The following is a 22,176-nucleotide window of genomic DNA, read 5'->3' as shown; positions in this document are numbered from 1 at the left end:
TTAAATCCTTCTCTTAAGCGCTAATAATACTTAATAAAAGTTTTATGAGCAAGGTACATTTTAGAGTAAATTTTCATATCCATTTTCATTTTAAAAAGAACATCAAGCAGCAAATGTATTCATGGCAGAACAAAGTAATTTAGGAGACTCACAAAAATGGCCCAGGCCCCCTCTGAAATAGTAGGAGAGCGCTGATTTGGCAAAGTGACCAGTGGGGATGGGATTCAAAAACTTAATTCACCATGAAGGACTTGAGAGGGAAGAAATTCCCACTTGCCAGCTAAGCTTATTTCTCTGCCTGCAGGGATGAAGCAGAGCCTGATTCACAAGGCTGCCCCAAATATCCCTGGAGCTGGGCTGCTCATAGGGAATTCCTTAGGAACAGTGTTAGCTGTGTCTAGAAACGGGACTATTTGGGGGAGCAAATGGAATTGCCTTCAGAACCAAGTCCTTGGGTGGGATTCATTGGCCAAAATATTGACATCAGTGCCATTTCGGGCAGCCAAGGGCAGCCCCCCCCTTTGCAGCTGCTGCTCCAGGAGTGTGTCCCACCAGTGCAGGTGTTTTGGAATCTCCTGGCAGCTAAAAGGCACCAGGTACCTTCCTTGAGTTACTGCCCTCCTGAGGATCCAAAAAAGAGTCTTTTTGTTATCAGCCTCCTGCTGCCAGCACTCGACAGCAGCTGCTTTATTATGCCTTAAATGTTGTCCTGCTGTGCTCCTCACTTCACTTTTCTGAGCCCATCTGGTGTCTGTTGTCTCTCTGGGACAAGGAACAGTTGGAAACTACTTAAAAATTGTGTTCAGACCCACTGAATAGTTCCCAGAGGGAAGAGAACCTCTTTTTCCTCTTGCCTCACAAGCCAGGAGTGTTACAGGGCTGGTTCTGCAGTGTTTGGGCAGAATGCAGTGTGCCAGTCCTTTATCCCTGGAAGCTGGAGGCAGCACTTGAAGCTCTCACTGAGCTTCCATGTGAGCATCCCTCCTGGATGCTCTGGTGGGAGCTGCAGGAGCCAGGCTGTCCAAGGAGGAATGATGCTGGTGTGGTGGGCAGGGCTGTGTGGGAGATGGACTGGGGATTTCCAGGCTGGTTTTTTAAAGATGGATAACATTTCATACATTTTCACTTGTTTGGCAGCAAAACAATGCTAATTTCCTTTGAATAACTGAGTGTTGAGGGGAAAAGTCTGGGGGGGATGTTGCAATTTTTTTGTCTCTAAAAGAACATCAAGGGACTTTGTGTAGGTCTAAATTACTTGCCCAAAGGACAGGTAGGGGTTTGTAGTGGATAGTTCTGCTGATGAAGTGGGAATCCAACTTTCACCTTGTTGGCAAAGGGCCCAGCAGGGCTCAGAGGACAGAAAATACTGCAGAATTTTGCATCTCATGGCTGTTAAAGTAATCACAGACTTGGAGAAATGGGGCTGGAAGGGGTTGTCTTTAAACCCATCTGGAGGGTGTCTGCCTCACCTGTCCTCAGAAACCACCAGAAAACGGAGATTTCACACCATCCAAGACAATTTGTTCTACTGCTTTAACTCTCCTTACAGCCAGAACATTTTCTCTTGTGCCTAACCTAAATCTCCTGTGCCTATTTTCCTCCCATTACGTCCTGCCACCTTCCCTGTGGATGTGATGAGCACTTTATTACATCAGTCTTTGAAGAGTTCTTTAGATACCTGGGAGCATTGTCATTACCTGAAGCTACACACATCCATTTTGTTTAATCCATTCTCAGAGGAGAAATGTAACCTGAAGTCATCCTGATGTCAGGAGATTTTAAAAAGAAAAGAAAATAAAAAAACAAAGGACAGGCCACAAGAAGGAAGGTATTTAACAGAAACCAGCTGCTCTGTTTTGAGGAAATAAAGTATGTAAAGTAGGAGTAAATAAAGCTGCTGTATTCATATGTTTTCTTTCCACCTGAACTCAGTTTGTAGAATCGCTGGGAAAGTTTTAGAAGGATTTTTCAAGTACCCTTCTAAACAGGAGCTGTTTCTAAATATGATGAGGGTTTAAGAATGATGTCTTTTGATGTCTGCAAGAAGGGGTCATTATCAAATTGTTTGTCTGAGTGTGCACTGCATTGGAGAGAATGGAAAATGCCAAACCCTTCACTTTGAGTATTTCCACAGAGGTTTAAATAACAGCATTAATGGAGGTGTGACCCCTCTCATCACCTTTGTCTCTTGCAGGAATCTCCTTTATGTGTATCCACAGAGCCTTAACTTTGCCAACCGCCAGGGATCTGCCAGGAATATCACAGTGAAAGTGCAGTTCATGTATGGAGAGGATCCCAGCAATGCCATGCCGGTGAGGGAAGTGCTTTGTGCTCCATGGGAAGGGCAGAGCACTCCTTGCAGTCAGGAAACCCCTGTGTTAAAACCTCAGTGAAATGCATTTCAAAATAACAAGTTCAGAGGAATATAAAATTATACTTCAGAGCAAAGGGTGCATTTGGGTAGAGTTTGCAAGGTAACAGTGGAGCAGCTGGAATTTTGGACATGAGATTATTTAATATAAAGGTGGTGAGGCCCTGGCAGAGGTTGCCCAGAAAGGTGGATTCTCCATCCCTGGAAGTGTCCAAGGCCAGGTTGGATGGGTCTTGGAGCAACCTGGGATAGTGGAAGGTGTCCCTGCTCTTGCAGGGGGTGGAATGGGATGGGATTTAAGGTCCCTTTCAACTCAACCCGTTCTGGGATTCTGTGATTCTGTGTTTGCAGTGGACACTGCTTGTGGTGGGAACAGAAGCTTTGCTTCCATGCCAGAAGAATTAAAGGTGAAAGCCTTGTGTTCAGGGCCAGCAGTGACCCCACTCAGAGAGGATTTGTGTAGGGGTGGTTACATCCATCAGTTCTTCTGCCATGTCTGTGTCCATGTGTCACTGGGGTTGTTAAAACTGGGCCTTCTCAGTGACTGAGTAAAGTGCAGGGAACAAGCAGGTGTAACTACAGGTGCACAGTAAATGGAGCTGTAAATACCTCTGCAGGGTTATGGAACAAATTCTTGGCACAGTTTTATAGAGGGTGTCTGTGTTTTTTTCTCTTTTTGCAGGTCATCTTTGGCAAATCCAGCTGTCCTGAGTTTTCCAAAGAAGCCTACACAGCTGTGGTGTATCACAACAGGTAAAACACAGTGTGGAAGTGGAGTTACTTGCCAGCAGCTGGTGTTAATCATTTAACAATCAGCGTCTGGACAGCACTCACAGTGACTGCAGTGCCAGTTGATGCTGTCCTTAGAGTTTTGTGATAACTGGGAGACAGAGTCTTTGTTTGCTGTGGTACAAATCAGCTTTGTGTGATCCTGAGCACGTAGCCCAGCTCAGCAGATGCTCCAAGTACAACTTCCAGTCAGTAGTCATGAGGGTTTATGTTCCAAACTCACCTTAGCAGGTGCCCCATTGTTTTGTTGGAGTGTTTTAGACTTTAGTTACAAATTGGAACTACTTGGTCTTGAAAATAATTCCATTGCAGCCAGGGTGAGGAGTGCTGAATTCAGCAGGAACATTTTCATGGCTTTGCAGCTGTGCCAAGGAGAGATGTTCCAGAGGAGATTCCTGTCCTGCAGGTCGGGGTTGTGGCAGTGTCCACATTGAGAGCAGAGTTTATTGCTCATGTGGTTCAGAGTGTCTGTGTGAAGAGGGGGCTGCTGCCCATTTTTTGTGGATTAGAAAAGTTTTTCCAGTCCTTGGTGATGAGAAAGTGAACTTTAATCCCTTGGGATCGTCCATATACTCCCTTCCCTGCAGATCCTTTAACTCACAGGGTTCAGTCTCAAGCACAAAGTAGCAAACTACTGTGGGTGACTCAGCTGAGGCTCTGCTCTCTGCACAGATCACCTGATTTTCACGAGGAAATCAAGATTAAGCTTCCAGCCACTTTGACAGACCACCACCACCTGCTTTTTACTTTCTACCACGTCAGTTGCCAACAAAAACAAAACACACCCCTGGAGACTCCAGTCGGCTACACTGTGAGTGCCTTTCCATCCTTACATTTTTCAGCACAGGATGCATTCAAATGCTTGCTGGCACTTTGTTTAGCATCCCTGTCAGCTCATATCCCATTGGAGAGCTTGAGAAACTGGCAAATGCTCAAAGAAAGCCTTAAGTAATGTGTGTTTTTGTTGTTTCCCTCTCATTCCAGTGGATCCCAATGCTTCAGAATGGCCGGCTAAAGACGGGTCAGTTCTGTCTTCCTGTTTCATTGGAAAAGCCACCACAGGCTTATTCAGTGCTTTCTCCAGAGGTGAGCTGAGTTCTGCATGCTGAAAACCAGAATACATGTGAGAAAAAGTGAGAGGATGGATGTGTACATATCTCTGTGTGTGCATTTATTTATTTCTTAAATACCGTTAAATTTAGACAGAATTTTAGTGTTTGTGTGTGGGTATGTGTGTGTGATCTGACCAAAATAACTGAAAATAAATGGTAAATGTAATTAGCAGAGCCTTAGCTCTGCTCTCTGCCACGTCCTCTCTCATTCTTCTCTCAACCTGCAGGTTCCTCTTCCCGGGATGAAGTGGGTGGATAACCACAAAGGGGTTTTCAACGTGGAAGTTGTTGCTGTGTCATCCCTCCACACTCAGGTAGATGTCAAGAGCAGTCACTGTAATAAAATAATTTTCTGACAGTTGAAACACTGTCAGAGTTGATGTTGTGAGGGGTGTAACAATCCCCTGTAGTGAAATTACAATCTCATTTTCAGTTCTGAGCCAGCACACCTGTTTTTCCTTTGTGCCGTGAGTATATTTGAGAAGTTCTGCTTAAAAATATGAGTGGCTTGGCCTTTATTCACAGGAGGGTGAATGGCCACCAGTGTTTTCAGACCTCAGACTGTTGTGTTTGATACAACAGCTCTAACACAGCCCAGGCAAATGATGTTTTCTTGTTTTCTTGTTTTTCCCTTTCCCCTAGTCCTCTTTTGTTTCCCCCTGTATTTTCCCTCTTTGATCTGAACAGAAAGATGACAGTCACTTTGTTTAATCGTTTCAGCTTTTGTTTTATTAATTCCCACTGTGTCGTGCTGATGGGGTTTGTGTATTTTTATTTGTGCTGTAAATAGTAATGTGATTTTTAGTGCATTTTTGTCTGGTTTTCTAAGAATACACAGTCTCAAGTTTTGCCCTGATAACTTCTAAACTAGAATTAGTATGAAATTGAATCAGATATATGGGCAGATCTCTCAAAGATGTTGAATTTCTGCTAATTTTGTGAGATTAAGCAGCTAGATAGAAAAATGAGGGTAAGAACCCATCCATGAGGCACAAATCCACAGAAAATGGAGATATTTTGGAGATTCTTGCTGATTATTGGCTTTTTGCTTGTTGTAGGACCCTTACCTTGACAAGTTCTTTGCACTTGTCCATGCTCTGGATGAGCACATGTTCCCTGTGCGAATAGGAGACATGAGAATCATGGAAAACAACTTGGAAAATGAACTGAAGAGCAGCATTTCAGCTTTAAATTCCTCTCAACTGGAGCCGGTAGTGCGATTTCTTCATCTCCTGCTTGACAAACTGATCCTTCTGGTAGTAAGACCTCCTGTCATTGCAGGCCAAATAGGTATTTTATTTAAGTTTTATAGAGAATTACATAGCTGAAAGTTTGACACTTCCAATTTTGTCATATTTATGTAGAAATAAAGAAGTCCATTTTTATGCTTTATTTTAGTGCCACTAATATACCATGTGTCTCCCAAATAAAACATGCTGGCATCCAGATCTGGGGTGATATACACAGGAGCAATATTTAATATTTAATGTAAAGCTTCCAAGAAGGACTGGTAATTTGATGTCCAAGTTGAGGCACCAGAAAGGAGTCTGATTTTCCTGGATGCTCAGCATGTTTTTAGCACTGGAGCTTTTTAAGGTGTCTCCATCCTGACAGAAAGTAGAGATTTCAACCTTATTAGTCACCTTGGAAAATCTGGAAGTAGGTAAAGTAGGAAAGTACAGATGCTGCATGTTCCTGTTGTGGATCTGATACTGTCAGCATGAATAATCCCTCCTTTTGCCCCCTATGAAGGGCTGTGCTCTGGCAGTCCAAAAAAATCTCAAGTTTAAGTCAGGATTAGATCTTTAGTATTTAAAATAGTAGTTTTATGCTGGTTTTTTTTAGGAAATCTGACTTTGGATATGGTGGAATATAAGTATCTAAGAGTGTGTTAAAAATACTTGTAAAAATATTTTCTTAGCTCTAGCATTTATTTATTTATTTATTTATTTAATCTTTCTGGGGAAGAATTTACTTGCATTTTGATTTTATATTTTAAAGTTCTTTCACTCTTTCAGTGTTCTGTACTGGTTCAGGTGGTTTGGATGGAACACTGAGGACATTAGTGACTGGGTTTTTTTAAAATAAATTTTTCTTCTCTAGCTACTGTTTACTTCATCTTTAATTTGTCTAGAATATCTGTCTCAGTCTGCGTGTAGATTTTTGTGCTCATTTTCAGAACAGCTTTTTTCTCCAAACAAAATGAAATTGTACTTTTTAATACAGTTTGTATTTTGGCTAAAGCTTAAATAGAGGAAATAATTAAGTGAGAAAAGCATGATAAATATCCAAAGGATATTATCCATCAATTAAACAAAGACTTGATCTTGTTACCATTGCAGTTGATGACCAAAGTTGGGCTGGTTCCAGAAATGGAGCCTAAATTCATTAAATTTATTATTAATAAAAGTGGCAGCTGATCACTGGAGCAGTTGTCCTGCTGTCAGGCTGATTGTTAGACCTGGTTCAAACACCAGGCTCACTTTGGGATGAGAAATGCATGCTAGGCTCTAACAGGCTCCACCATTTACCCTTGAGGAGGTGGACGAACAGCACATTTAGGATTTCCCCTGGACTCCTGCTGCAGTCTAAAACAAGCTCCTCACTTTTTGCTTTCAGTTAACCTGGGCCAAGCATCTTTCGAAGCGATGGCATCGATCATAAACAGACTTCACAAGAACTTGGATGGGAACCAGGACCAGCATGGCAGGAACAGCCTTCTTGCTTCCTATATTTATTATGTTTTTCGCCTACCCAACACCTATCCCAACTCACCATCGCCAGGTAGCTCTTTTTGTTTTCTTTTTATTTCAAGTTTGTTAAAAGAAGGCAGAAGCCACTTGCTGGCAGGTGCTCCTGAGCTCCACCTGTGTGGCTGCTTCCCTGCAGGGCCCTGTTATTAATTTACCAGTGTAGCCACTGAAAAGATGACTTTAATTACTGGTAGTCATGTCAGAGACTTAATTATCTGATGATTTTAAATAACAGCATCACTGCTGAAGGACCATGATTATGGCAAAATATTGCGTTTTAGGGTTTTTTCTGTGAGACAGATGTGGTGCACTCTTGGCCTGTCATGTTTCCCAGTCTCCTTCACAAGAACTTTTATACTTTTATCCAGTTCCAGCAAAAGTTTAAACACTGGCTGGATGTAATGCACCTCCAAAGGGTATTATCCATCAATTAAACTAAGACTTGATTTTTTTACCATTGCAATTGATGACCAAAGTTGTGCTGATTCCAGAAATAGAACCTAAATTAATTAAATTTATTATTTATATAGTGTTTTACATATTTAATGTATGTATGTATATCTACAGATATATATGCATAGAAAAAAAAATATATAAACATGACATATTTTTATTTCTATGTGTATATCGAAAAATATAGACATTATAGATTTAAAGCAGGGGTGCCAAATACTAGAAAACACATGTCTGGGTACAGGAGGGAAACAAATTAATCCCAGCCCTGCTGAGAACAAGGGATGGGAAAGAGGTGGTGTGAGTGACAGCCATGGAAGACCAGGCTTTGGAAGGAATGTTCTTACATGGAGTGGGAAAAAGCTCTGGGAGGTGTTGGGAAGACTTTGTACCTAAAACTGTGCCCACTGTTGGTGGGTTGTGAGTGTGAGGTCTGGAAAACATCCTGTTAGCTAAAGACAAACCCACAGGGAGCCTCCTGCTTCCCAGTGGACAAAACAGCTTTTTATTCCCATCCTGGAGAGCCGGGCTGGGTGTCCTGAGGGGGTCTGGGTGTCCTGAGGGGGTCTGAGTGAGGGATGGCCGGAGTGACCAGGCTGGGGAGGCCTGGGGGGGGACAGGGTGTCCTGAGGGGGTTTGGGTGAGGGGTGGCCGGAGTGACCAGGCTGAGGAGGCCTGGGGGGGTCTGGGTGAGGGATGGCCAGACTGACCAGACGTCCCCACAGGTCCCGGCGGCCTGGGGGGGTCAGTGCACTACGCCACCATGGCCAGGTCGGCCGTGCGCCCCGCCAGCCTCAACCTGAACCGCTCGCGCAGCCTCAGCAACAGCAACCCCGACATCTCCGGCACCCCCACGTCGCCCGATGACGAGGTGCGCTCCATCATCGGCACCAAGGTACGTGTGTCCTGCCAGGGACCCCTCAGAGCCCTGGCCAGTCCTGCCTGAATGCCAGGGAAGGGCTTGGGGGCTGTCCCAGCCCCTCCTCAGCCCTTTCCCAGCAGTTGTTGTTGGCACCGCAGGAATGCCACTCCTTGGAAATGGTTCTTTCTGGTTTGTTGGAGCCATCCTAGAGTGCTGGTTCCACAAGAGTGGGGGCTGAGGGCAGGAGTCCTTCTGGATTTGTCTCCCCCTCACTTTTTGCATGGCCAGCAGCCGAATCCTGTGCCCAGCTCTATTGTGTCTCCCCAAACCTTGCACCCTCTGACCCTACTCTTCCTTCCCAGTCCCAAGCTCTCCTCTCCTCTGCATTCAGCTGCTCAGATTTCTCTACTCCTTGTGTCCAGAGCAGGTATCTTGCACACAGCAGGAATATTCCTGGTCCCTGTGTGGCCCGGAGAGGATTCGGGATGGTTGGTGAGAGGCACAGTCTGGCCAGCTGAGGCACAGGGGGGCTGACTCCCACACCAAGAAGTGACATTGCGGTGTGGATGCAGAGCATCCAGCATGGTTATACTCTGGCTCTTGAGGCATCAGTAAAACCATCTCCTCCTGCTGGTGGCTTCTGAGTACACAGAACCACCACAGTCCCAATCTGAGCCCTTCATTTTGTGCCAAAAATAGGTGGGATGAGCCAGGACAAGGCAGTGTTGGTAATTTCCTCCCCTCAGAGGGGTGCCTGAGCTGCTTTGGGGTTCTCTCTCTCTTTTTTTTTTTTTTTTTTTTTTGTATTCTTCAAACTTTGATCACTTCACCAAGGTGAGACTCTTCCCACCATGACCTTTCACTCTTCCAGCACAGGTGAATTCCTGAGCCCTTTCAGGGAGCTGTTAAATTCCTGTGGGAGTTTAAGGAGCAAGATTGTTACCAAAGCCACCACCCTGACCAGACAGGCTTGACGTGGCTGGTGCTGGGTTTTATAAGAGCAAGAAAAACACAGTTTGAGGAAGAGGTTACCAATTTTAAATGAATAACAACATCATTTGCTGACCAAATAAGAGGCTGAAGAATTGTGGGTAGGCAAATGATTATTTCTTACATCAAAGTCTGGACTTAGAAGTCTTAAAATATTTTAAAGACCACTTCAGTATCTTGCTAATTAAACAAGCCTGACCTTTTGTGAAATGCCACAGGCACTGATGTGCATATGGAATTTACCCAGGCTATCAGAAGTTTAACGTGTGCTGGCTTGGTGAATAATGTCACAATACAAAATGAAGAGAGATTTTCTTCCAGAGGTGTACTCCAGGCTTTAAAGGAAAATCTGTTCCATAGATAATTGTTGAGGGAAGAGTTTCCTTTAGGGTAGTCTGAGCATCAGGAATTAACCTCAGTCTGGCTATACAGACTTTTAGTTGATTATAATTATTTTTACTTCTTAGTATCAGTAGACAAAAATGAGACACTTCTTGAGATGCTGACATGAATCAAAGGGTGCAAAAATTCCTATTGTTTTTCCAAGTAATGGTTTAAGGAATATTCCCAGCTAGATTCTAATCTGAAATGCAGGCTCCCTATCACAGGAGGTTTTCTGCTTTAAAACAACTCAAATAGTGGAGGTTTTGTTGTTTGAGGGAAGTGTTCAAAGTCCAGTCTTGTGTTATTTTTTATTCTAATGTAAGATATTTAGAGGTGTGGTACAAGTGCTTTAAGTCTCCCTTACCACCTTCTTACTTCATTTTGAAAACCCTTTACAGGATTTGGAAGATTTCTGTTTATTGTCACAGCAGAGGAGGTTTTAGGTCTGTCACTCATTTAGCTGTCATTTGTGAATTGAAACCATGTAAGTTTTATTCCCTACTAAAGAAAATCTATGAAATGTCTAAAAAGACATGTTTAAGATGATCCTGAAATGTTGGAGATGTGCTGGGAAAAACCCAGAAAACATTGTGGAGTTTCATTGCTCTGCCAGTGGATTTTCACAGGTGTGGGTTATGTTCCTGCACAGACCCAGCTGCAGGTTGAGCCCCAGGGGCAGACCAGAATTTAACAGCAGCTTTGTGAACTTTGGAGGGACTGTGCCAAGCAATGAGAAGCTCTTGTACTCTTTTGTTTTCTGAAGAGGAAAGAATCCTTCCTTTTCCAGATTTTTGCAAAATGACTTTTGCTTCTGCAAACACAGTATGTGTTTAGTTGTTATCCTCAGAACCAGAGCGACAAGATTAGGAAACCTGAGAGAGAAATGTGAGGGGGATAAAGGCATCTTCAAAATTACGCCTGATTTTACAAAACACGAGCTTAGTTCAGCATTCTGCAAAGTCCTTTCGACTTTAAATCACTGTGAGCAAAATAAAACATGTTTATGGGGCTGAGCAGGGCACAGGGCTTTGATTTATTCCTGCCAAAAAGTAATTGAGATTAAAACACTCTCCTTATGTGTTCAGTATTTTTTTTTATTGGACATCTTAAGCAAAATTACAGCACTGCTGAGCTCTGCCTAGAGGAGCTCGGTGGATTAATGGTTTGAATCCCAGGTTACAGCTCTCACGCCAGGTACAACCTTGAGGTGGATTTTAGTTTGCTGAGAGAAACAGATGATTGGGCTCGGTGGACTTTGCAGCTGATGCTGATCACTGGGATGAAATGGGCTGCACCTTTGCTTTATGTATTGGGAAAAAGCCCTAAGTTGGCACAGAAATGAGGATGAAAGCTCTTGCTCAGGTGAGGGTTGTCAAAATCAATGTGTGGCATTTATAAGGAGTTGTCTCAGTCAGAGCTGCTTCCTGGGAGCCAGGGAAGCCCACTGCATCCCCCTGAATACTTCTGACTTGGGAGCAGCCTGGGTGACTACACAAGTTTAAATTTCTCCTTCTTTCTGAGTGTCTCAAGAAGAAGAGAGCAGAGATCCACAGTAATTTTGCCAAAATGATCCATTGCAGTAGAATCTGGAGTACAAGCTAGATTAAGCTTTTGAAAAGCAGGTTGATTTTTCAAATATTTTGCTTATCAAAGCAGGCTGGTTCCAGAAAAGGTATGTGCTCTTTCCTCTCTTTGCCACAGTGCCCAGAGGAAATGCCTGAGTGTCCATGTGAAATCCTGTCCACAGGGTTATTCTGCCAGCAGGGCTGGGTTTTTATTCCATAGACAGGAAACCTGTGAGGGTTGACAGGCAGCCTCTTCAGTTTCTCAGCATTTCTGTAAGAGTTGTAGAGCTTATGAATTCTGGACTGCCCTGAAAGTGCTGGAAACCTCAGCGAGCATCCTCCCATCTGAGCACCAATTTTCCTCTACCACAGTGTAAATCTCACCTGGCTCCGCGGGAATGGGTTTAAACTGAGCAAAGGATAAGTGGGATTTTTCAGGAGGAGGAGAGTTTTTGAATGTCAGGCATTCCAGATAGCACAGGCCAGACCAGAGCTGTGGACAGGATTATTGTGCTGTATGTACATGAGATATAAAACAATCCTCTGGAGTCAATGTCTCGACAGGCACCTGAGAATTCAGGCTGCCCCAACAGTTCTCAGTGATGATGTGTTTGCAGTGTACCCACTTTGATTGCTTGTAAGGACTGATCTTTGACTACTGTATGGCATGCAACATGTAATATTTCTTTCCTTTCCCACCTGCTTTCTATTACATGCCCAGGGCTTAGACCGCTCCAATTCCTGGGTAAACACTGGTGGTCCAAAAGCAGCCCCATGGGGATCCAACCCCAGCCCAAGTGCAGAGTCAACACAGGTGGTGTCTTCGGTAGAGGTTTTTCTGCCTTTGTTTTCCCTGATGTTTCCCTGTAGAATATCTTCCTTTCAGTGCATATTCCAGTTTGGTGGTTTCTTTTTTTTTTTTTTTTTTTTTTTTAATGATTGTTTATTTATTTGAAAACTTTTGAGTTTGATTTTATAAATTTTCATCTTTTCCCTCACCACCCCACCACACTGCATGAAAAACCTCCGATCGCGTGAACGTGTCCCCTCCTTTCATTTCAGTGGTTGCTGGTCTGTGAAATGTAAATGCTGTGACTGCTTTTGTTTTCTTTTTTTTCTCTCTCTCTCACACTAGTTTCAGCTTCAGGTGGAGCACATTTCTAAGTGGGAACATTAATCACAGCTTCATAGTTTTGTTCATGTTTGCCATTCCTTTCGATGTCGTGAACCATTTTGCCATTTTCATCAAGCATTTAGTACTCATCGTCCAGTAATCCTTCATGACTTGTTTGAGTGGAATACTGTGAACCCAAATTGATTGCCACGTGTGGAATTCTCTCTTAAAACGTGTCAATTTGAGTGCTGGAGGCAGTGATTTGCCAGGGCCAATTGTATTGTTCTGTGTTGCAAAGTATGAAAACTTTACAGCAGCTTCAGTCAGAAAGAGTTTATTTGGCCCCCATTGCCTGCTGCTCTCCACTGCATGGTTGCCTTGAACGTACCTCTCAACTTCTCCTCCTTCCCAGTTTATCAGCCTTCCCAAAATCTTTAGTCCAAGTTCACTTGCTCTCATGGCAAATTATTTCCATCAGAAGCAGAACTTGAGTGATTTTCTCCTTGCCTGTGGCAGCAGCAGCGTGGCTGTGGGTACATCCCCCTGTGCTTGGCCTCTGGTAGATTGAGAGGTATGGGCTGAAATTTCAAGTATTACCTGTGCATGTTGATAAAATGCAACGATGGAAAAGTTTCATGCTTTGCAGCATTGTCTTTGTGCATCAGAACATGCAGTTCTTTAAGTAACCTGTTTGTCTTAAAACCAATCAAAATTGCTGTCGTTTTGTTTAGACCCAATCTGTAAACGGCTAAGAGTTTGAGAATGCTTAAAAAGCTGTAAAAACCTACAGTTGGAAGAGTATTTTTGTAAACGTTCGTTGTCCTTGAGCTGCAAAACCCATCCACGGCAAACTTTAATGTCCTGTCATCATTCATTCATCTCCACTCCGTAGGCTACGGATCGAAGTTGTAATCGTATGTCTTCGCACACTGAGACGTCAAGTTTCTTACAAACATTAACAGGACGATTACCAACCAAAAAGGTAGATTTCAGTGGAGACAATTGATATTGTGGGGCAGGGAGGTCAAGTCATTCTGAAAACATGATGCAATTTATTCTTTTATTTATAGCCTGATTTTTTTTTTTTCCCCCCCGCCCGAGGTCATTAGGAACTGCTGGTGCTTAACACCTCTGAATATCCAGGCTGCAGGGAATGTGAAGTATTTGGAGTTGAATTGGGAAGAATTAAATGATCAGGAGTAGCTTGTCTGATTTAATGGTAGTGTTTGGGGCCAGTTTTTTACTGGCTTTCAAAAAATATGAATAGCACTGTCTAGACACGTAAATGATACATTTTGTGTGCAAAATGAAAATGTGTTGGATGGCTCAGTGTGCTGAGCACAGTTATCCAGGTGTTAATGCAAAGAGACTCCAGAGAGGGAATGGGAGTCACCTTGAAAGTGAACTCCCTGAGAGGAGAGGAGAGGAGATCCTCCTATGCTATGTCAGAAAGGCAAAATGCCTGAGTTTTTGTGTAATGAAAATGTGGCCACTGCCACCATCAGTCTGTGGGTTGGTCATCCTGAGAAAAGAAATCCAAGAGCTGTTTGAGCCCCGTGTTTCTTTCTTACCGTTTTAAGTCCTTTCTCACAGTAAATATACATCTTTGTACAAATCATGTATGTCCACTTTTTACTCCTTTTTCCTGCGAAAATCAGACCAGGCAGAAAGGTAGACTTTTTAAATTAAACTAATTTGAGCACCAAACTTTTTTTTTTAATTATTATTTCTTGGGGGTGGGCGGAAAATTCTTTTGACACTTGAGATTCAATCCTGGAGCGAGATGCTGTGAAACGTTTCTCACATCACATGTCATAACCTCATCCCTCATTGTTAGCTGGGGATTTCTTTATGGGATGCCACCACTGCTGTCATGTCCTCAGTTATTTAGTTTGCTTAACTCATTGTTTGCCATACTTGCCATGGACCGTGCTGACATTTCTCATGGGGGCTGTGTTGGGAGCTGCTCTGGAGGCTCGGGCTGACTCTGGGTTTGACTCTGTGCAGCTTTTCCACGAGGAGCTGGCCCTGCAGTGGGTTGTGTGCAGCGGGAGCGTGCGCGAGGCGGCCCTGCAGCAGGCTTGGTTCTTCTTCGAGCTGATGGTGAGCAAACCCCAAACACCTCCCTGATGTCTCCCAGCCCCTGCTTTCAAACAGAAACAGCAGCAACTGCAAGTGGCTGTGCTGTAATTTATATCCCCATAGGTGAAGAGCATGGTGCATCATCTGTATTTTGCTGACAAACTGGATGCGCCGAGGAAGAATCGTTTCCCGGAGCGCTTCATGGATGACGTGACTGCGCTGGTCAGCACAATCGCTGGTGATATAGTCTCCCGCTTCCAGAAGGTGATGGCAAACAATTACACTGAGCCCAGCTCAGGCACCAGCCCTCCTGCCTCTTGTTTGCTTGAAAACACACAGGGTTCTTCATCTGCTTTCTGTTTTTCTCTTCCTTCTCTCCAGGACACGGAAATGGTCGAGCGGCTCAACACCAGTCTCGCATTTTTCCTCAATGATCTCTTGTCCATCATGGACAGAGGATTTGTTTTTGCTCTTATTAAGACCTGCTACAAGCAGGTAAATGCGGATAAACGTTGTGGCTTAACTGAACCATGGCAGAGCCTATTACTGTTAAATTTCTCTGGACAGATGTTAAAATATGGACACAGAATTCCACTGTTCAGGTCTTCTTAGAGCGGGGCATTCTCAGAGGTGATTTAGGGTTTACGCCTCTCTGATTACACTGTTAACTGTGAATTAGGAGTCACTCCCTGGAGTGAATGGACATGCAGCAGGATGAGAGAATTATTTCCTCTCCTCACCACGTTCAGAGTAATTGAATCAAAAATGAGTGGGAGGTTCTGTGAGGGAGCTCAGACTGTTGTGGTCTCTCAAGGACACAGTGACCCTGGATGATCATACTGATCACTGAGCTCCTCTTCCATCCCTTGGGGGATGCACGGTGTCTTCCCCCATTTGCAGTGTGACAGGGAAATCACCCTGAACCACCAAGTTTTGTTTGAGTACAAACATCCATTCTGACACTGTGTACAGAGGAGATAACGAGGGATCAGTGAGACTAAGCTTAGACTCACTTTCCCTGCAGAGTCTAAAACATTCTCTATAAGGGGCAAAAGAATAGCAAAAGCATTTAAGATTTTAAGTTGCCTACTGTAGATTACCTACATTATGTGTCATTAATTATATTTTTTATACATAAAAGATACTGTATAAAACAGTATCTTGGAGCTATTAATGCATCACACTGTGGTACTCACAACTCCCTGCTGAAATCAATAGGATGTGGGAATTACAGAATCAAAGAATGGTTTAGGTTGGAAAGGACGTTAAAAATCATCTTGTTCCAACCTCCCAATATGTGAAGTCCACAGTTCTTCATTTGGTTATTTAAATATGACTGGTTTATAGATCTTGTGTTGAGAGATATGTCTGAGATGTGTATGGCTCCTGCACGTCAGGAATTTAATCTCTGGCACAAAGAAGCGATGTGGACATGGGTGTGACCATTTAATGATACCAAGCTCTCCAGTTCTTGCTTTGGGAGTGAATTTGGGGAGCAGTGGTGGGACAGGGGGGCTCACCCTGCAGTTACACTCTCTTTTGGTGCTGACTGCAATGCAATGGGCTGGACTTTGCAGGTGTCTTCAAAGCTGTATTCCTTAACAAATCCAAGCAACCTGGCATCTCTGAGGCTGGACTTCCTGCGCATCATTTGCAGCCATGAGCACTATGTCACCCTGAATTTACCCTGCAGCTTGCTCACACCGCCTGCATCTCCATCACCATCCGTGTCTTCAGCCACCTCCCAGGTACTGAGAAGGATCCTGTGACCAGGATCCTCTGGGAATACAAGTTGAGCTCGGTGCTGAGAATTAAGTCTTATGAGGCAGTTGTATCACTGTACCTTCAGACCCTCTTGCTAATATTTTTGGAAGAGTTTAGCTAGAAGTCAGCTTTTCCTGCCATGTAGGTTCTGATTTCTTTTGATCTTTTATTATTGGAAAAAAAGTGGCCATATCCTTCTCCTGGTAGTGACCACACACTGTCCTTAGGGACCTGATCCCCTCTTACGTTGGACAAACACAAATGAGCCATCAAAGAAAACACTTTACCCGGTGTTACCCTTTTCTGGCAACACAAGGGACTTCTGAGCTCACTGCAGCTTAGTCCTGGCCTGCTCAGAAGGAGTAATTTGAATTAGTGTGTCATTCAAGTGGATTAATTAGTTGCAAAGTCACATAAACTAAATCAAATTAAAGCCTTCTTCAGCCTGAATAAGAGCATCCTTGAGTTAAAAGTTTAACTAATCCACTTCAAAAGGTTATTTGGTTTAACTTTCCTTACAGGGGAAGACAGTAACAACGAACAGAATTAATGAAAGGGTTACTGAGCTGGGCTGGAATTTAAGTGTAGATGTGCCTAGATCCAAACAAAAAATGGGAAAAGGTGTGAGGTTGTCTTTAATTCTGAAAACTGCTTCTGATGTATTTCCTAAGCTTTGTCTCTTTTCATGATGCAGCTTCTGAAACTTGATTTTTTCAGAGTTCTGGGTTCTCCACAAATGTCCAAGACCAGAAGATTGCAAACATGTTTGAGTTGTCTGTGCCTTTCCGCCAGCAGCATTACCTGGCTGGGCTGGTGCTCACGGAACTGGCTGTCATTCTAGATCCTGATGCAGAAGGGTAAATCTTTACAAAGTTTTGTTTTTCAAGAGTTTTCTGTGATTTCAAGCAAATGGTGGATGCAAAGAAAGTCCTGGCATGGCCAGAAGTTAGTTAAATTTGTAAGCTATGATAAGAAAACAGCTGTTGAAGAATCTTCTTTCTTCTTGCCCCTTGTGTTTCTTCCTCATCCCAGACTCTGTAAACCTGATTTCAGTCCTGTTTTTCCAGCTGAGAAGAAGGAAGGAGGTTCCTGCTGGAGCCCCCAGGTGCCACAGGGGCACTGCTGGAGCTCTGAAAGGAAAATAGCTTTTCTCAGTTGTAACAAGAAAATAGTTTCCAGCATTTAGGAAGCCTCTCTTGCTGGTGGTTTTAAATGTTACAGTGTATTTTGCTTGTGGTTCTCCCAATTCTTTTTAACAGTAAATTATGCATTGATGAGGCCCCTGTGGGTTACATAAATAGACAAATAGAGTCAAGCATGCAGAGTTTGTCAGTGACTTGCCTGGCTTGTGCAGCAAATAATTTTCTGCTGTAGTCCTGACATCCAGTCTGTTCCTTGTGTTATTTAGGGCTGTTTTCTGCCTTGCCTCTTTAAAATGGGTTGCAATGGAAATTATTGATTGCTTCCACAGTCCTCAGTTCCCTCACAGGCATTTTTCTCAAGGTGGACTCAGAAATATCAGCCGAGTCGACAAATGCTGATGATTCATGGCTAATTCTGCCCCTTTGCCAAGAGGTCTCTGGAGGTAAACATTCATTCTGTTTCCTCTTGGAGAAGAAAGTGATGCCATAAACTGGAATATTTTCCTGTATATATACATAACACACTGCAGTCCCATTTGTTTGGCCTGAAATGGAAAAAGCAGCAAATCTTTACCCATATGTGCTGTCTGCAGAAATCCTTTTTGTGCCAGAGGAGCATCCTGTTCACTGGTTAGAAATCAGGCCCTGTCTCTGACTGTATCTGCCCTTGTTCTTCACAAACTTTCTGTGCTCTACGTGCCTACCAAGCCCTTAAGCCTGGCCCGGGATGGTAATCTCTGCACAAAGGAGCTTGTGGGTGCCTGCTGGGGAGACAGCTCCTCTCTCAAACCTTGTCTAGCCAGAGAAAGCCTCCTGATAGCTTCTCAGCTCTGGAGATGCATTTTGATCAAAGCTCCTGAATTTGGGGGAGATATATACCTGTAAAACGTTTATTTTTTTATTGTTTTCCAGAATAGCTTGCAGTTTCAGGTTTGTTGACTTCTCAAGCTCAAACCCTCTGTATTTGCCCTGGTAGATCTATCAGATAAAGTAAACCAAGTCTGTCCAGCTCTGCTCTTCCCTTGCTGTGAAGACTTTTAACAGTCATACAATATCGCCAGCAGAGAGCTCAGACTTGCCTTCCATAAAATATTGGAAAAATGGAAAAAGCTCAGAATCGTTCTCAGTTCGTTATCCTGTAGCAGAAGTGGAGAGGGATATTCATCTAGTTTCTTATTGTTAGAGACCTGCTTTAGGCCTTGATAGGTGATCCAGAGCCTTAAATGTGTTCTGTCCTTGCTCTTTTTGCTCCAGTAACAAGGTATGTTCAATTTTAGCTCATTTTATAAGAACTCTTTGGATTGAGTTGGACAGAAAGGGCGTCAGTTCCCTGGTGCCTGGAGGTGTGTGTTGGATACATCCCTCAGTGTGCCAGGGCACGGTGCAGCCCTGCAGAGCACCTGCAGCCTGAAAAACAGGACAAACAAAGCATGCAGGGGAAGGGATCCAGCTGAATGTGACGGTCCAAGCAGCTGGACCCTGCACAGTTGTCTCTGCAAACACTGCAGGGTGCTTTGGCCATCACACGCAGTGCCCACACTGCCCATCTTGGCTGATGGTGCAGGCCAGAAGTGCGAAAATCAGAATTCAGCCCTCAGAGTTCAGTGCCAGAGTCAGTTTTTTGGAAGTGTGGGTGGGTGTTGACAGAGATCCAGGCCAGGACTGAGATAATGAAGGGGACGGTGGGAGGGCGGTGAGATCAATTCGCTGCCTTATCAGGCAGGAAGAGCAGGGGGCTGCATTTCCTCCTCTCCACTATGGATCGATCCACCACAGTGGCCACTCAGCTCTGGAAAAGTGACAAAGAAATCCATGGATCCCTAGGTTGGAATTACACTGTGTTGCTTGGATGTTTTCCCTATCTGCGGTTTTATGGCCTGCGGGATAGTTTCCCTTGAATTTTTAAAAACATGATTTAGGTTTCAAAATAATTCCTTCAAAATAATACAAAGACTTTTCTTTATCCTTAATCTGAAGGAACCAGTCACTTAAATAAGTGTTTCCTTCCTAGTTGTTAAGGCTCTCACTAATTACATAAACAAGCAATTGCAGGATCTCATTATGGCTTGATTAAAAGCCACAGGGAGGACGTGCAGCTCCAATAGCTAATGTCCTCCCAAGCTGTACTGCTGCCTTTTAGTCACTTCAAACCCCCAAAAATCCAGTCAAAGCCTCTTTTTTTAACCAGAACTCACCTCTACTTTTCAGGTAAAGTGGATACTGCCTGAAATTCAGCACTTGTTTTAATACCTCAGGTCTGAACATTGCAGCTTATGTTTTGCTACTGCCTAATGTCTGAGCTTCCTTGGCTGCTTCATGCATGGGGTAAAGTGTCTTCTTGGCTGGTTTGCCTTCAGAAGCAAATAGCTGCAGAGAGAACCTGCTATTTGCTCTGGGAGAGTTTTGCCTCTGCGTGGTGGCTGAGGGGATTGAAAGAAGCAGAGTCTTTGAGAGATTCATGGAAGTTTTTGTGTTTTCCAGGAGGGTCACACCTGGTGCCCTGTAGAAGGGCTCTGCCAGTGTTTGCATCTAAATAATGAGAGAGGCCATTTTGGCTATTTTTCCTTCTATCCCTTCATGTCTTTGCCACTTTTTATTCAGAGTTATGGATCTGTAGTCTCCTGTTTTAGTTCAGTAATTGCATGGGGTAGGGTGGGCAGCTGAAGCAGAAACTTCCTGATCATTTGATTAAAGCAATGTTCTGGCTTAGGAGGGTTTGTCTCTCTGTAAATGGTGCTAAATAGAAACAAAAAAAAGAATGCAACAAATAGTTTTACTAAACCCACTGTGTCAAGTTTCTCTCCCTGTTTTCCATATTCCGTAAGTTTTTCTAATAGTTTTTAGTAGGCTCAATGCTTCAGCACAGCAGTAGCTGGGACTTTGGGGGTGTGTAATGGAAAATATGAGTGTCCACATTATATTGGGTGTACGTTCCACAAGATACTTTTGCCCTTTTTACAAGGCACAGTGAAAAACCAGCCATCTGTAAAATCCGTGGGAGATCAAAAAAACACATGCAGTGGCAGTTCGTGTGAAGTTAAAAATAAAAAACGGGATTTTTTTCCTTTTTGAAGCCCCTTAGTTACAAAAGAGAGTTTGCTTTGAAGATATTAACTAATGTGCATGACCCAACTGTCTTTTAACAGTTTATTTGGATTGCATAAGAAGGTCATCAACATGGTACACAACCTGCTGTCCAGCCACGACTCGGACCCGCGGTACGCTGACCCCCAGGTAAAGGCCCGGGTGGCAATGCTGTATCTACCTCTGATTGGCGTGATCATGGAAACTGTGCCTCAGCTCTATGACTTCACAGGTATTTGATATTCTCTGCCTTGGCTATCTGCTCATCTGCTCCCCAGACTTGGGTGTTTGGGTTCTAAAATTGAGTTATGAATGCCTTTGGTGTCAGACGAGGTTGTTTCTGAATTGTGACTTTGACATTTTTTCATGTTTGTTTTTGCTTGCAAAATATGCCTTCAATGCCTGCTAACACTCAAAAGTTGTGTTTGCCCACTTGGCCTGAAGTGAAAAATCAGCAGTGCATTTTAGTTTATGTCCCACTGGATGCTGTAGATGCACAGGCAGCTTCCCTTCATGTCTCTGACCTACTTAAAAGTCACCCCTCATACTGTACTAGAGTTCCTAATTCCAAAGGATAAGCAGAGTTCCTCTCCTTCCTCCTATCATGTGTTCCATCAGCAGTTCATCTTCGGGGGTTCTTTGCAATGTCTCCCAAAGAGCAGCAGAGGTTATTTCAAATCAGGGCAGGGAGTCCAATCAGGAATAGTTTGGAATTTAGAGTTATCTTCTACATCCTTTGAGTTTAATGACACAATAAAGCTTTGAGAAAGGATTTGGAGTATTCAAAGGGACAAAAGGTCTGGTATTAGAAGAGTTTTAGGTACTGAGGTTGTGTAGGTTGCATTTGGAAATTGCTTTCTTTGCTTTCATTCCCTCAAATCATTGTCCTGTTCTTTGTAGGATGCCTCGAGTGGGATGATTTTTAGTTTGCATTCCCAGTTCAGTGAGACCAGCACTGTGGAGGGAGTCTGGGGGGTGAAGCCTTGGATTTGGGGCTTGACTATACTCCTGTATTTCTCTGCAGAGAGTCACAACCAGCGGGGGAGGCCGAGCTGTGTCGCCGTGGACGATTACGAGAGCGAGGGTGGCAGCATGATCAGCCAGACAGTGGCCATGGCCATTGCAGGGACATCTGTCCCCCAGCTCACCAGGCCCAGCAGTTTTCTACTCCCTTCCTCGGTACAAATCCATCCCTCTCCCTTTCCTGACCCTCAGTCTGTGCCAACCAGCAAATATTCAGCAGCTTCTGTGGGGACCCACATCAGTTTGCAGCTGGGTGTTGCAGAGGGGCAACAAGGGGGACAAAGCACTGTTTGCACATTGCTGTGTGTCTCAGAGGGGCATGAGAAAATGCCAAGGACGGATAAAAATCAGCAAACCTCAGAAAATGGAAGAATTGTCTTTCCTGATAAAGATTCTCTTGTTCTGAAACAGTCTTATAAAAGCTTTGTGAGGTGCAATAGTCACTGTGAGCTTTAAGCCCTAAGCACAAATTCTACCCCAGCTAAATCCCACCTAGCTGAAGACACAGAGGGCCATTTCCCCTGTTCTGCACAGAGGGGGAATCCGGATTCTGGCAGCAGGCAGACCCTTCCATTTCTGCCTTCTCTTGCCTTTACTCCAGGACCATGACCCCATTTTGCTGGGATTTAGGTGCACTCTTAGTGAGACACTGACAGATGCGTGAGATAACGAGTGGAGCCCCTCTGCT

The 22,176-nt window shown here is 43.8% G+C and overlaps 1 protein-coding gene across 16 annotated transcripts in view; it reads left to right on the top strand.

Moving 5' to 3' along the window:
- The window catches only part of DOCK7 (dedicator of cytokinesis 7), a 92,592-nt gene that overhangs the window by 48,183 nt on the left and 22,233 nt on the right, over positions 1–22,176 (top strand). For 7 of the 16 annotated variants that reach the window (XM_032118606.1, XM_032118604.1, XM_032118605.1 and 4 more), the window contains exons 15-31: positions 2,195–2,312; positions 3,054–3,124; positions 3,833–3,971; positions 4,145–4,246; positions 4,500–4,586; positions 5,331–5,562; positions 6,892–7,056; positions 8,204–8,373; positions 12,001–12,093; positions 13,286–13,375; positions 14,401–14,496; positions 14,599–14,739; positions 14,857–14,970; positions 16,053–16,223; positions 16,957–17,096; positions 20,528–20,697; positions 21,490–21,644. In XM_032118606.1, the coding sequence (XP_031974497.1) occupies positions 2,195–2,312; positions 3,054–3,124; positions 3,833–3,971; positions 4,145–4,246; positions 4,500–4,586; positions 5,331–5,562; positions 6,892–7,056; positions 8,204–8,373; positions 12,001–12,093; positions 13,286–13,375; positions 14,401–14,496; positions 14,599–14,739; positions 14,857–14,970; positions 16,053–16,223; positions 16,957–17,096; positions 20,528–20,697; positions 21,490–21,644 (2,254 nt within the window). Of the gene's footprint in view, positions 1–2,194; positions 2,313–3,053; positions 3,125–3,832; positions 3,972–4,144; positions 4,247–4,499; positions 4,587–5,330; positions 5,563–6,891; positions 7,057–8,203; positions 8,374–12,000; positions 12,094–13,285; positions 13,376–14,400; positions 14,497–14,598; positions 14,740–14,856; positions 14,971–16,052; positions 16,224–16,956; positions 17,097–19,589; positions 19,677–20,527; positions 20,698–21,489; positions 21,645–22,176 lie in introns of those variants that run through there. The other 9 variants (XM_032118609.1, XM_032118611.1, XM_032118610.1 and 6 more) reach the window with 4 other exon arrangements.

This window comes from Corvus moneduloides, chromosome 9 (genome assembly GCF_009650955.1).
Source record: "Corvus moneduloides isolate bCorMon1 chromosome 9, bCorMon1.pri, whole genome shotgun sequence".
NCBI lineage: Eukaryota > Metazoa > Chordata > Aves > Passeriformes > Corvidae > Corvus > Corvus moneduloides.
The sequence above is the reverse complement of the archived record's forward strand: the minus strand, read 5'-3'. Positions and strand labels throughout refer to the sequence as shown.